The sequence below is a fragment of the Gnatocerus cornutus genome, chromosome 5, assembly GCF_029298725.1.
Source record: "Gnatocerus cornutus isolate USDA-ARS CGAHR chromosome 5, icGnaCorn1.1, whole genome shotgun sequence".
NCBI lineage: Eukaryota > Metazoa > Arthropoda > Insecta > Coleoptera > Tenebrionidae > Gnatocerus > Gnatocerus cornutus.
Genome location: NC_142237.1, coordinates 6643411 through 6658455, shown reverse-complemented (window position 1 = coordinate 6658455; position 15045 = coordinate 6643411). Strand labels below are relative to the sequence as shown.

Here is a 15045-nt window from a genome sequence, read left to right as displayed (position 1 = left end):
TACCCAAATCGACCAATTTACGCATTTTTAAGTGGAGCGTGTTTTATTTTTAGACAGGTAGTGAAAATTATCAATGATTGAATAAAAATTACATTTTTTGTCTAGATAATTGCAGTATCTTTACTATTTCAAGAATTTTATAATCATTACCTTTCTTAATAGTTTTTTTGTGCAACTTTTTATGTGTTTTACCTACATAAACGCATTATTTTGTAGGTAAGTGCGACATTTCTCCGTCATATCCGACTTCTTCGACAAACAGAAAAATGGGTCATGGTTTTTCAAACATTTTTGTTCTAAGATCATGGTTTTGCATATCCGAATTAAAATATTTATTTTTACGAAAAAAAAATTTGTGTCTCAAACTACGTAAATTTATTTCGGTCGCTATCCAGCTTATCTGAGGACCAAACTACAAACGTTTGGTACTCAGCTTACACATAATTTTAAAGAGAATCCAAAACTGTTTTCATTTTCCTCGTACGTTAAAAAATAACTGGATTAGAAACGATTGAAGTTTCGGATACTTCTTCAATTTTAAGTTGGAATTTCTTTGCTTCATATCTTCGAAACAATGACAGAATAAATAGACACGGTTTTCGCCATCGTTATTTTCGCACTTTTGTTGCTAAAAATTCAGACTTAGATGGGGGGAAATCCATGGTCAATTTAAAAAAAAAATCTGATTTAATCGGAAAAAGAATTGTTTTTTGACCACTCTTTGTGGTCAACTTGGGCTACCGATCTGACATTTGGTCAAGTGGTGAATTTTCAGCTCCTCTCTCAATTAATTGATAAGTCAAAAATATTAAACGTTGTTTTTGCTTTAAAAAAAGTGTTAAAAATGACCCTAAAAGCAACACTTTCTGAAAATCTATTTCGGTGAATATCTATCTAGCTTATTGGTATAGAAAGCTGACATCAATGATACCTACTTATTTTACGGAGGACTTTACGCAGTATACAAAACTGTACTAATTTTACCTGTACATCAACATACAGGTGTCCGGAAAGTGGCGCACCACCTTGAAAGGGGGTAATTGGGTGGTCCTCCAGAATACCAAAAAAATGTTAAAAAAAATTCCAGACTCTCTGTTTTTGCAGGAAGACCAAAATAAAATTAGAAAAATGGCAACATTGCTTAACTTTCCCTCCAATAATTTAAATTTCTAGTATTCAAAGCCATAGTAACGTTTCTGTTGTATTGTTGGCGTTAGTCAGGTCGGTCATGAACGAGTAATGTAACTATGGTTTCAAGTGAACGATGCCACACTGATGTAGATTGTTGATTCAAAAACAGTTTTCAGGCATTTCTTGCAAGATTTTTCCGATTTTCTTTGCACCATGCTTTGTGCAAAATGTCCTTTAGGTAACAAATTCATTTAAACGTAAAATTATTGCACAGAAATCGTTAATTTTTGCATCAAACTTTGCCTCTTTAATCCATCATATCTCGAAAAATTGAAGACAAGAATTTTTTTTAACATTTTGCCGGTGATCTATGGCATTGTCCGATGATACAGTTTCACGGTGGTGCGCGACTTTCCGGACACCTGTATATCTGAGTTATGGCCAATTAAAATCTGGGGCTATTGGCAGAAACCAAAATTTTAAAATAACATTCCATATCTCGGAAACTACACTAGGATAGACAGAGAGATGCGGTTTTGACTATCGTTTTTCTCGCATTTTGTTTACTAAGAAATCGTTCTTACATTTTCTAAAATTTGTAAATTTAATTTTTTTCAAAAAATTTTACGACATAACTTATGTAGTACATACATCTACTTCAGTCGATATCTCGTTTAGTTTTCGCATAAGCTTAAGGTACTCGTTTTATGCAGAATTTTAATCAAATTCCAAATCCGTTCTCACATATCTCTGGAATTACAACAAAAGTTTCTTTCTGACGTTTTTCTCGCATTTTCCGGTCTTACATATCCCGAACTTTTCAGGTTTGGTAAATTTATAGACAACCACAGAAAAAAATATAAATTTTTATATAAATAATAACAATAACAAAATCAATTAATACTGTCCGGAATGTTCTGGATGAATAGCATGGCCCGTTCTATGTACTTCAGCATTGAACCCACTATGCTTATCAGCAGTGTAATGAACAGTCAAAATTGTACCATCGGGCTCATGAACAGAATACGACCCTTTAACAACATCTCCATCTCTAGTTTCTTCCTGCGATTTAATATCGCCAGTGTGATGATCCTCAACACCATATTTAAACTGGTATTTTGGATAACTCTAAAACCAAAATTATTCAAAGAAGAAACTAAATTTTTTTTACTCACATGTGGTTCTTCATGTTCATGATACCCTTCCAAAACCTGAGTTGCATGAAGAGGATGTCCGTGTTCACCACTGAAAGTGACGTAAGAAGTAGCGTGTCCTTGTAAGTGTCCTTGAGCTCTGACATAGACCGCCAGTAGCGCTAGGGAAAGAATCTAGAAGAAATAAATCACAAATCGTTACGAAACTCTTCACTTTTCTTACTTTTGTGAACATTTTATCTTGAAGAACAACACAAAACTGATCTTATCAGATCGTGGTTTACTTATATACGCACTCACTCTTAATTTTTAGGTAACATTCCTGTTGTCAATTTACATAATTTGTTCCCGAATTCGTGATATAATTCCACATTTACGGTCATTTATTTCTGACAAGCATTTACTTTGACCAATGAAGCGTTTTCAAAGACTTTTTTGTACTTATAATTGAAGTAATTGTATTTACACTTATGAAATTTCACTTTTTGGCCACAAGAATGAATACTATTTGGAACAGCAGCTATTGCAATTTTACTCGTGGTGAAAAAGTGCGGTAGTGTGGAAGTGCTAAACAGGAGATAAGTTATGGAAGTGTATCACTCCAAGTGTGACGTAAAAGTTGGGTAATACTACCATTGGCCCACATAAATAATAGTTCTACTACCGTTTTTTAGTAGACATCACGCAGCGTTAAATAACGGTAAAGAATACATCTTTTGATTAAAAATTTAGTGCGAAATTAAAATTAATAAAAATATTTGGAGACTGAAAGTTTTCGTCATGACTTAAGTAACGGAAAGCTCATTAGTTTAATAAATTTTAATAAGATAATGACACCGTTGCTGCATAACACAAATTGCAGTAAATTAAGGTTAAGAAATAATGGACAATTAGGTAACACTTAATTGTTTAGTTTTTTGGCTTAGCATTTAAATTTTATTTAAATTGTTTATTTTTGTTTGAGTTTTCTGTTTCTTTTCGCCTCGGGCTTTTTTGTATCTACTTATAATTATAGTACATAACCAAAAAATTTCTTCTTTCTTTGAATTTTTCTTATAATTTTTGCTTTTTTTCTATATTTTATATTGCAACTTTTTAATTTTTTTTCTAAATTCTTGTTATGCACTTTCTCTTGGTTCCTCCCTTACTTTTAAGTTTTTTATTCTTACTTGTGTTTCTAATCATATCGATTTACATTACTTGTATTTTTCGCTTAAAAGAATTCCATTTCTTGTTCAAATGCTTGAAACGAGAGTTGCGCCGCTTTTGGTCATGCGTTTAACTTTGATTTTTCCCGTCTCTGCTATAATTTTAATCGCTTTATTTTCTTCGATAAGTAAAAGTTAAAATTTACCAAATTATCTCAATTTTAATAGTCTAGTTTGTTAATCGATAGAAAGTAATGACTGACGGTGATTCTCTTAACAAGTTTAACAGATGTAATTTATACCGCAAAACCGGTTGCTATAAATTTGCTTCAATCATCATTAATGAATAATAAACCAAATATAGATAAATTTCTTTTAATATTCAATAAAATTAGAAAAATTAAAACTCAAGTCATTTGCTAGCTTAGCACACACAGAACTTCGAAAGTTACCTTAGAAAGTATTTAGGAACCATTAAACGAAAGAAAAAATTAAACGAAAGTTTCAAGACCTTTTAACTTCGAAAATAACTTTATTTATTTCTTAGAAATAGATAAATCAACAATAAATGACCAGAAACACAATCAACAAGAGTCGATTCTAATAATGATGATGAGCAGGGGCTGGAGCAGCATGCTGAGGGTGTTTAGCATGTCCAGTTCGGAGCACCTCAGCATTAAACCCGCTCTTCTTATCCACAGTATACTTCACAGTCAAAACAGTACCATCAGGCTCATGCAAGGAATATTGTCCTTTTACAACATCACCATTTCTAGTTTCTTCGTGCGATTTAATATCACCAGTGTGATGATCTTCAACGCCGTATTTAAACTGGTACTTAGCAGGACCCTACGAAGAAGTTACAACACAATAATAAATCTCGCTCTCAACTTACATAGTGTTCCTCCTCATGGCTCTCATGGCTTTGATGCCCTTGGTAACTCTGAAGATGTGGAATACTGTGGTAAGGTTGAGGGCTTTGGTAACTCTGGGAGCTTTGGTAGCTTTGAGCACCTTGATGACCCTCCGAAGTTTGGTAATTGTGAATTGTTTTAACTGGACTTGGAAGAGCCTTCAGAACTAAAGGCAATGAGTGCCCTAAATCTGCAGGAAGTGCGTGTCCTAGATCAGGAATTATACTAGCGTGTCCTTCACTGGCGATGTAGGTCGGAGCATGTCCTTCATGGTAATACTGACCGTGGACACACACCACTAAGACGACGACACTGAGAATCTGAAACACACTAAATAAATCACGAATCAATAAATTTCAATTTCTGTACTTTGGTGAACATTGCTGCTGCTTCCGTTGCACGTTCCGCACTGATTTCGCAAATCTTCACTCGGTTTATATACGTGTAAAAGTGACGCTCTTCTAATGAATCACATCCTACTCGTTTTACCAAAGTTATGTAAAGTTCGGAAATTCGTTCAACGACGAGCATGTTACTTTACGAAAGATACGCACAACTGCTCAAAAGTTATGTGTAATTAAGTGTTGATTGTTGTTATGAGTAGGTTTTGACACCCACTGAACACAGATAACAATCAAACAGTTGTACTAAAGTGAATTGGAAAAAGAGAGTTGCAGAAGATATGTTAAAATTGAAAACGTGTTCATTTCAACTTGTATGTATGTACATTTGAGAGTAATGGCTTTGGGCTTGGCGTTCCGCATTTTCGGTGTAAGTGATATCGGCAAGTGTAATACATAGAGAAATTATATGAAAAAATTGCTATTAATTATAATTTATCGTATTTTGTGAGTGATTTATAATAATTTCGGTGGGCGCTATAGTAGTTGACAACACTGTCAATTTATAAAACACGATTAACAATATATCAAAATTTAGAAATTTGATACAAATTTGATGTACAATATTTCATTTCATCTTGTTTAACATTTTTCTACTATTTTTTTAATTTGTTTTACGTCAGCAAACCAAGTCCAAAATAATTGATAGTTGTTTTTTATAAAATTTTATAGTACCTCTCGTTTTTATTGCATATGTATAATTTTTTTATGAGTTTAGGTATCATTAGCATAAAAAATGTAATAAGACTAGTCATTAATTATGATCACGATTTTTACTTCGAGCGAATTTACTTTTGCACAGCTTTCTATACCTACTTACACTTTTTCTGAATTTTACTATCAAAAAATTACTTTCTTCAATTAGTTACATTTTTTTACCACTTCGTTTTTACGCCCACAATTTTGAAATGTAGTTTTCATCGATTAGAGTTATTTAGATTTTAGTACATTTTAATGTTTTTTTAACTTTTAGATTTTTTGAGATTTTTTAAACTCGTCGATTTATTCTGCTTTCAGTTTTCAGATTATTTTTAATTTATCGGACTTCAGATTTGTTCAGGCTTTATTTTTTTATGTTCGTATTTTTTATGCGTTTTACGAATTTTTATTTTAAAGCTTTCTTTATAATTTTGCACACTTTATAATTTCTGGGGTCTTTAAATTCATCCAATTTTTAGTTTTTTTTGTTGTTTGTACAAACAGACCAAATAATAAAATCAGAAAAAAAATATAAAAATGCACAACAAAAAAAAATAAAAGAAAAAAAAGTAAATATAAAAATTAAAGATCCCAAAAAACGACCATCACACGATTGTTATTAAATCATAAACGTTAGTTATATACAATTTTTTATTATATACAAAAATATAAATATCAAACCGGCATTCCATCTTTAGTAGTGTTTCTTATGTCCAAAGGCGACAGACTCGTGCCCAGACTTATGAACCACAGCACTAAACCCATGATGTGGGTCAGCCGTATATTCAACGGTACGCACAGACCCATCTGGTTCAACCAAAGAGTACTGGCCTTTTACAACATCACCGTCTCTAACCTCGTACTGAGTTTTCTTATCACCTGTATGATGGTCCTCAACACCATACTTAAACTCATACTTTGGATGATCCTAAAAACACGGATTTTATACAAAATTATTAATTTTACAAACATACGTAGTATTCCGGTTCCGGTTTGTAGTAATGTCCTCCAAAACCGCCGCCGTAGCCGCCCCCGCTTCCTCCATGATGGGATATCGTAGAATACGCACTGGAGTAAGCAGACCCTCCATAACCTCCCCCGTAGCCTCCTCCATGGTGGTATGATGGTATATGAGCATGATGAGTTGTGTAACCGACACTGGAGACGCTGTGACCGCCTCCAAAACCACCCAAATGTCCTGCCTCTGTGAAGGCGGCGAGAACAGCACTGAACACTACACTCAACTTCATTGTTAGGAATTATTCACACTGACGGTACACATCATCTGCTTGGGTTTATATAGATGAGGATGGCACAAAAGACTGATTCTCAGGAGTCTTCGGTTATCGCAATATTTTAATAATTGAAAGACATCACACAGCCATTAAACATTATGTCATCTGCATGAGAAAAGCCTAAAAATGGTGGGAAACACTTAAACTAAAACCGTAATTGCATTCGTTTATATAATCGCTCTGCATTAGAACAACCGATACAGAATTAATTAGTTGCGAAATCCTGAATTTTTCGTTCTTATTTTGAAACTATTTTTGGAGAGACTTTTATATATACATACTTTGCCAAAGATTCTTATCAGAACTTATTGAAAATGTGCGATTTCTGTCAACAAACTTTCTCTTAATTAATTGCGGCGATGCTACAGTTTCCAGGTTAATGTTGTGCCTTATTGTTTCGGCTATTACACCGATGAGAAAAATTTTAAATGATTTATTCTGACAAGAGATGTAAATGTGATTTCGTCAAAACTTTCAAAGCTGTAAGTTTAAATTACTCAAAAAATAAGTCTCGCGTGTCATATGACGAAAATTTCGTCAGCAGTCTACATAAATTAGCCCAATTTTCACTTTTTAATTAAGTTTAATGGAAAGTGTAAGAACAAAAATTAGGGTTTTATCAGATTTATTTAAATTAGGTGCTCTGAAACGTTTAGTGTTACAGAATTGCGCTGTGGTTTATTTAAATTTATTGCTGATTTAAACAAATTAGGAACTTTATGTAATGTAGCTCGAGCGAGGGATTAAGAAAATTTGTTGGACCTAAAACGTTTTTTTTTGTTCAACAAGTATTTTTGATAATTTGCAGTAATATAATATAAACTACTCTTTTGGTAATTACAGAGAATTTTCAAAAAACATTCACCTAAAAAATTACGAAGCCACCAAATTCAAAACAAGATTTCAAACAAATCTTAAAAGTTATTCAAAATCTGAGAATAATTGGAATTCTTTGAAAGTTTTTGAGTTTTGTTAGGATTTTCCAGGACTCTTAGAGGTCTTTTAGTTTTCCCACCATGATTGCGAATTTTTTTAATTTTTTTAGGGCTTTCTAGGATTTCATAGAACGTTAATTTTTTTTACTTTTTGAAATGTTATGAGAAACTTTAGAACTAATTTCTACCAGGCTTCAGTAAAATGTGGTACAAAAAATTCGTATAAAGAACAATAAAGAAAAAAATACAAAATTTATCATAAAATAAACTTTATTTATAAAAATAAATAAAAATAGAATAAAAGCACATTTCCAGAAGAAATAGAACAGTCATCAACCACAAATTTAGATTAGTGGTGATGATAATAAGCAGGAGCGGCGACTACAGCAGGGGCAGCAACAACAGCTTTTCCATAAGCAGCAGGATGCACAGCATGTCCACTTCTCTCAACAACGGCGTTGAATCCATTATGATGATCAGCAGTATAATGAACAGTACGGGTAGTACCATCAGGTTCAACCAAAGAATAAGAACCTTTGACTACATCACCATCACGGACTTCATGTTGGCTCTTCTGGTCGCCAGTGTGGGCATCTTTAACTCCATAGTTGAATTCGTACTTTGGATAAGCCTGAGAGAAAAACCTTAGAAACTTCTTTTACCTAAATTAAAAGGTAAACTTACAAAGTAATCCACAGCGTGTCCATGAGCAGGGGCGGCGTGAGCGATAACAGGGGCGGCATGAGAGATAATAGGAGCAGCATGAGAAATAATAGGGGCGGCATGAGAGATCACGGGGGCGGCGTGACCGTAAACCGGAGCATGAGCCACGACGGGGGCGGTGTGAGCAACACTGCTGTATGAAGTGGCATGATGTCCATGCAAAACGTCAGCAATCCCCGCGTTGGAGGCGGCGACCAAAGCCGAAAGAGCCACAATCTAAAATCACAATTGTTACAAGAAAGTTTAAACACTGCACTGTCCCACCTTAGCGAACATGTTGAGGATGTAACGAGAACGAATTTGTTACTGATTCGTAGACAAGCCGGTCCTGCTTTTATAGTTATCCCAAAACGTTCACTGACAATAAGAATCGTAACACTATGTATGTGAGATAGCGTAATAATCGAAAGTATTAATTTATTATTGGCCTATTTTTTCGGGCACGATTGGTAAAAATATGTAGGTTGACTGTTTTGGTATTGTAAACTTACAGGTGTTGGCTATAATAAAGAAAACTTTGAGTAACAGGCGAAAAGGTTGATGGGACGAAAAGTGCGAGTAAATGCCGATAATCATAAATCAATTAAGAGAAATGATAGTAATCGGGGCAGCGGTGTGAGACGGGAATGACAGCGGCTGCGTTTCGACAATTGTAAGAAATTGTTTGTTGTAAAATACATCAAAATATTTTTAAACAAGTCTTTAATATCTGTACAACCATAAAAATAACATAAAATGATAGATAATTGATTTTCTACAAAAAATTCTCTCCTTTAAAGTCACAATTTTTAAAATTCCTGAAGACCCAACCCGACTTCAACATTTTAATACGATAATTGGATGTCAACTCTTGTGGGATTATCAATTGGCCGTTAACATTCTTTAAGCGACTCAGTAACCATAACAGAATGAAGCAAATTTAGTGGGTTGGCATTCCTGTGTAATTGGTAATATTGTTTTTTTTTGCCCTTTAATTTGCAGAAAGTCACACCTGCATGGGAAAAAATTTTTGCAACCAACCTCTAAAAAGTGACCTAGATTTTTTTTTAACCATTTTTTTTGCCCTCAGAAGTCTCGACACTTTTTTATTTAAGAAACAGTCGCAGTCGATTGATCAATATATTACACCCACTTCCACTCTTAAAAGCGAATTAATTAGATAATTAGTTATCTCCGTCCACTTTGCATAATTACATTCTTCATAGTGCATTAACATTATTTTTTATGACGAGACGCCACTGACGTTTAATAGTTTGTATGCATTCCGCCATTGCAAATGTCGCTTCATCAACAACAAAATTACACATTTTGCAATAAATCATAATTTGATGAATTTTTTCCCAACCAAATACTCAAATTTACTTGTGCAATTTAATGAGTAGTTAAGCTCCGACTCAAATTCCTGCTGGTTACTAGAACATGAAGTTACTTGCGATTTTAAGCGTCTGGGACATTTTTTTCAGCTCTAACGCAACGTAACAATTATGATTGGTCATGGTTACGAATAGCTTGTCATAATTGGAGGAGGACTTTTGTTTTTACTTTCGTTTGTACCAGTATTATTTATAGACGTATCCTGTCATTAGAATAAATGGATTTAATTGAAGAAGATTGGAAGCTAAGTAGGCCACGATCTGCGCAGGAATTGCAGGATATTACTTCGGCAATGCAGATTATTATTAGAAAGGTAATAAAAATATGAATAATTTGTTGATAACGTTTAACAGGCAATAAAATAATAAACATTGAGCCGGGGGCGAAAGCTTTGAAAAGTAGTTTTATCGCAACAACAGAAGTGGAAGAATGTTGCTGTTATTGTTGTAAATCATTCAGATTACGTGGAGATCACTTTCGTTTTTTATCGGCTGAAAACATGTTAGGAATGATTTGTCTGGAGCTGAACAGAACAATGGCATTTTTGGCGCTTATGTAACCAAACATATTGCTAAAAATCTGGGTTCCTAAAAAGATTAAATACAAATCTTTTTAGACATTTCTTAACAAACATATTCTTAATTAATTTATAGAAATCTCTACAATTTAAAGCAACTCAGATGTCCTGTCTGTGTTATTTTTCCTGAATACTTAAAATTCATCTGATTTACCCAATTTCGCTCTTCCCCATCTTGCGATTATTATCAGATTTTTGTTAATTATTAAAAATTTGCATAAAAATTGAGCAAATCTTCTCCGCAGTACATGGAAATAAATTAGCTACTGTTATTCAGAATGAAAATTAATGAGACGCGATTAATCAAATTTACGAGAAAATTATCAGCAGAATTTTCACATTACAAGTTCTGTATCTGGTGCCGGATTACAAAATGCCTCAAAAAAATGTAACCCGTAATTAGGTCATGCCGCCTTTTGTTGACGTCAAACCGTTCGCCTTTGCGCAATTTTCTGTAACAATATTAAAATTAATTTAGTTAGCAGGACTTGGCCGTCTGTGCTCAGTATTCTACAATTGTACGAAATTCTTGCAGAATCACAAAACAAAACAAACTGTTTCACTTCCGAGACACTCCATCAAGAGTGCACCGACCGTCTAATTTCCACATCTTTTGTGGATTTCAACAATACCTGCCTGAAGAAAAATCCTGCAACTCTCTTATTGCAGGAAATCAGTGCTCACGCCTGAAACCTAATTAGGCATAAAGTGATCTACTTCGTAACCCACACTCTGCTCGGACAATGTCCATCCGGAAGTACGTGCAAGCGCAATGCTCCACTGCGTTTTATTACATAGAAATTCAAATCTTGGTTCTTCTTATGTAAGAAATTTGCCTGTAAACGAGTTCAACCACACATAAACCACTTCAACTAGGAAAAAGGACAATTAATCTCGTGGTTGCCCTAAACTTATGCAATCCAACCGCATTGGTACGGCCATAACAAGAACTGCTTAAGACAAGTAGGTCAAAGGATTTCCTAACATTCGTCAAGGACGTTAAAATTGTTCAAATTGTTTCCGGTGAAACATGTGTTATATCACGCTTACCCCAGCAAATACGGTTCCAGATGGGTGAGCAATTGGTGGTGGTGGCAGTGTCGAAAAACACGACGATGCGGGGGTAAATTAAAGTATAAAAGCTGAAAGACTATTGTTGTTGACAGTGACAATCAAAATGTATAAAGTGTGTGTTCTTGTAGCTGCTCTTGTTGCCGTGTGCCAAGCTGGAATTATCGGGGGCGGCATCGGAGGAATCGGGGGCGGTCTCGGAGGCCTAGAATCCTACGGGCACGGACACGCTGTTGACTACTACGTGAGTACAGAAACTAGGTTCATCGCTCAAAAAAAATCCCGTTGAAGTCTCCGAAAAAATCGGTTTTTTTTTCAACCCCATGTAGTCAAAACCATGTCAACATATCTTTATTTAATTGGTAGTTTAAAGAGCTGCTTTCTGTAAATTCTTAGTTGTATTTTTAATAATCAAAGTCCACCTTTAAGCTAAAATAAATAATTCTGAGTTCGTCGCTTGACCCATTTGACTTGTTGAAGTCTCCAACTAGATACCATTATTTGACGATTTGTTTTACTTCAGGCTTACCCCAAGTACGAATTTAACTACGGTGTTCAAGACGGTCATACCGGCGACCACAAATCTCAACACGAAGTCCGCGATGGTGATGTAGTCAAAGGTTCATACTCTCTGGTCGAACCAGACGGTACCATCAGAACTGTGCACTACACCGCTGATGACCACAACGGATTCAACGCCGTCGTGAGCAGATCTGGTCACGCTGTACATCCCACGCCTGTGAAGACACTTGTAGCTGCTCCAATCGGTCTTGGCCATGGCATTCACTATTAATGATCTCTAAATGTTCCGAGTGTTCTTGTACATACCTCATCATTCACATTTCTTTTTTTTTTTCACGCACTGTCTTTGTTAATGCCATATTTATTTTTGTACCTAATTAAAATTGGTTCTATCACATGTGGTCTTTTATTGATAGGAAGACATTTTTATACGTTTGACAGATGATGGGTGTTTGTGGTGAAAGGCGAAGAAAAAGAAATCGGGAAGTCGTTTAGATGTGTAAAATTTGGAATCTTCAAGTTTGATCAAATATTTGCTGAAAAAGTTTGAGCACGCAAAAGAAATTAGTTTAAGAGGTAAGTACTGTCACAGAGTACCTACATTTATGTGGAGAAATAAAGACGCTTTTCTAGAAGCACTTTCCATATTTTTTGTGTTAAAATGGTGTTACACAATGGACAAAACAAAGACATAATTGATGAACAGAATGGTATATTTTTATGTAATAATGGAACAATACTGCACGACTATAATATTTACATCCTATTCTTAAGCAGAGAAAAGATGAAAGTTGAGCCATCATCAAGCGGTCGTCACATGCCATCAACTAGTCGCAAGAATAAAATAAATATGTGGCACAATATTGCGACTACTCGATGGACTTTGACATCTTGATACATTTTGCACTGAACAAGAACAGTCATTCAGTGCAACACAACTAAAACAACCCTTTCAAAATAAGACGAGGTACAAGAGTGTCCTAGTTGTGACTGACAACATCAGCAATGTATCTACATCATTGTCTTAATATTCTGAGTTATCCTTTGAGATATCCGCCGTAAGCTAGCGGTGCCGCGTACCCATGTCCAAGAAGAGGAGCAGCATAAGCAGGAGCGGCGATAGAATGAGCGATAGCAGGCGCAGCGAGTACTTTATGTGCTACGGCAACGGGAGTAGCAGGATGGACTGCATGCCCGGCTCTGGAGACGACAGCGTTGAAACCATTATGGTCATCAGCGGTGTAAGTCACAGTTCTGATGGTACCGTCAGGTTCTACCAAGGAGTACGAGCCTTTAACCACGTCGCCGTCGCGGATTTCCGTTTGGGACTTCTGGTCGCCGGTGTGGCCGTCCGCGACGCCATATTTGAATTCGTACTTCGGATAAGCCTAAAAGAAAAACAATAGATTTATGGAAGAACAGAATCCTTGATTGTGGTTAATTACAACGTAATCGACTGATGGGGCGGCTTTAACTACCGCGGGAGCGGCGTAGGCTGGGGCGGCGTAGGCGGGAGCGGCGTAGGCAGTAGCAATTGGCGCTTTAAGAAGAGACGGCCCGAGCAAAGGCGCGGGGGCTAATGCAGGACCTAAAGCAAAGCCGTGGGAGGAAACAGCAGCAGGAAGAAGACCGGCTTGACTGGACGCCACTAGAAGGCCCACTGTAATAATCTGCAAGAAAAACGATCTTTATCAATTTCTACTAAACTTTTAATTAATTTTAGTATATCAATCACATGCTTGCAAATTATAGAATCATAGACAATTTCCTCTAAATAGTCGTTAAATGTGGTTAACACAATTCTTGTTGAAATAGTTAACCGCAAATTGGAATAATTAAGTAGGCACTCTGGCTGAGAGAACTGCTGCTGAGCGAAATTTATGACAGTAGTTAACTTATTTTATTTATAGCTTGTTGATCGCTTGTTTATATTTACTAGTTTAAAGATCAAAAACTGATCAATAAAATGGAGCACAGATTAAGCAAAAATTCTAGCCTAAAGGTGCTGCAAAAAATAAATGATCTTAATGAGTATTCCTGCTGAGAAATTGATTAACATTTCTTTAGTCACTTGTACAATTGATAAATTCCTGCTAATGATTAATGTTTCATTCGTCACTTATGCAATAAGTATTAACATTCCTGCTACCTAATTCTTACTTGAAACCAAGTCAAGTCTTTCCTTCTTAAAATTCCTGCGGCAATTGTCAATGTCATAATGAAACTCAATTTCTCCTCATTATCAATCAGTTTCCATAATTGTTCATAATATTTGCTCTAATAGCATTCCTGACCTACACCAAGCAGCTTCGACTCGAGCTTGCACAATCAGTTAATTGCAGGCAATGACTTTGTCGAACATATTAAGGGCCTACCTTGATAAACATTGTGATGATGCAACAGCACTGCACTCGACGAAGAACCCAACTGCACTGATCCAAGTTCGGATTAATGATCTTTTATAGATCCTGCAGCACCCTGCAAATGCAACGTTCACCCGGAGTTGGAAAAAAAACGTCAAAATCGTAAAACTACGGTCGAAAGTGCACTAACGTAAATTGGTAGCAAGGTCGCTAATGCAGCCAAGAGGTGGATGGGTGTGTCTTCGGTCTCAAGCCCACATGTCACTTTCCATTGTGTTGCAATTAAATGAAGACATTTCTAAAAGAAAAAAGGGCCAAACATGTGGCTTAACATTTTTCACGGTTTTTCTTCGTGGTAATTCAAGATTAAAGTGTGAACTTGATGGTGCATCATCAACTCTTGATGGAACGTTGGGCGTCTTAATTGCCCATGATGGCGTGCGGCTAATTGAGAGCTATTATCCGTTTTTTACGGACGGTTTAGTGGAACAATGCTAGAATTAAATGCTAAATTACTTCTAATATTAAATGCTAATTTCTTGTATTGTAGTTGGTAATTGCGTTATGTAAGAGATCAGTAGGTTATGTTATGAATTACTCCTAGAAGATTAGATCTAGAATTTCATGCTCGCCAAAGAAAAAATCGATCCATTATTACCACCCCAAATCTGTCATTAAGAAACTTTTCTTCTTAACGCAGTGATTCGGCAAAAAATTCTAAAAATCCACTTTGATTGA

The 15045-nt window shown here is 35.5% G+C and overlaps 6 protein-coding genes across 6 annotated transcripts; 1 reads left to right on the top strand and 5 right to left on the bottom strand.

Annotated features, from left to right (window-relative positions):
* Positions 1–2028: 2028 nt before the first annotated feature.
* LOC148173977 (cuticle protein 19-like) lies at positions 2029–2520 on the bottom strand. The gene is made up of 3 exons (XM_088038067.1): positions 2509–2520; positions 2307–2459; positions 2029–2259 (listed from the first exon to the last, which is right to left on the bottom strand). Exons 1-3 carry the CDS (start codon positions 2518–2520, stop codon positions 2029–2031), a joined length of 396 nt encoding a protein of 131 aa, XP_087894193.1.
* A 1463-nt stretch (positions 2521–3983) lies between these two features.
* LOC148173976 (uncharacterized) lies at positions 3984–4688 on the bottom strand (the record flags this gene model as incomplete). Its single annotated transcript, XM_088036772.1, has 2 exons — positions 3984–4282; positions 4329–4688. Coding segments are annotated over 2 exons (609 nt in total), but the record flags the coding sequence as incomplete, so codon positions are not given.
* A 1453-nt stretch (positions 4689–6141) lies between these two features.
* Positions 6142–6711, bottom strand: LOC148173975 (uncharacterized). Its single transcript, XM_088036771.1, has 2 exons — positions 6422–6711; positions 6142–6375 (listed from the first exon to the last, which is right to left on the bottom strand). The coding sequence occupies exons 1-2, from the start codon at positions 6695–6697 to the stop codon at positions 6142–6144; spliced, it is 510 nt and encodes a 169-aa protein (XP_087892897.1). The 5' UTR covers positions 6698–6711.
* A 1276-nt stretch (positions 6712–7987) lies between these two features.
* Positions 7988–8751, bottom strand: LOC148173974 (uncharacterized). The gene is made up of 3 exons (XM_088038063.1): positions 8665–8751; positions 8362–8616; positions 7988–8308 (listed from the first exon to the last, which is right to left on the bottom strand). Exons 1-3 carry the CDS (start codon positions 8674–8676, stop codon positions 8027–8029), a joined length of 549 nt encoding a protein of 182 aa, XP_087894189.1. The 5' UTR covers positions 8677–8751; the 3' UTR covers positions 7988–8026.
* Positions 8752–11499: 2748 nt separating this feature from the next.
* Positions 11500–12330, top strand: LOC148173973 (cuticle protein 19-like). Its single transcript, XM_088038066.1, has 2 exons — positions 11500–11666; positions 11946–12330. Exons 1-2 carry the CDS (start codon positions 11529–11531, stop codon positions 12213–12215), a joined length of 408 nt encoding a protein of 135 aa, XP_087894192.1. The 5' UTR covers positions 11500–11528; the 3' UTR covers positions 12216–12330.
* Positions 12331–12639: 309 nt separating this feature from the next.
* LOC148173972 (cuticle protein 19-like) lies at positions 12640–14402 on the bottom strand. The gene is made up of 3 exons (XM_088038060.1): positions 14320–14402; positions 13390–13614; positions 12640–13332 (listed from the first exon to the last, which is right to left on the bottom strand). Exons 1-3 carry the CDS (start codon positions 14329–14331, stop codon positions 12982–12984), a joined length of 588 nt encoding a protein of 195 aa, XP_087894186.1. The 5' UTR covers positions 14332–14402; the 3' UTR covers positions 12640–12981.
* Between the last annotated feature and the right edge of the window lie 643 nt (positions 14403–15045).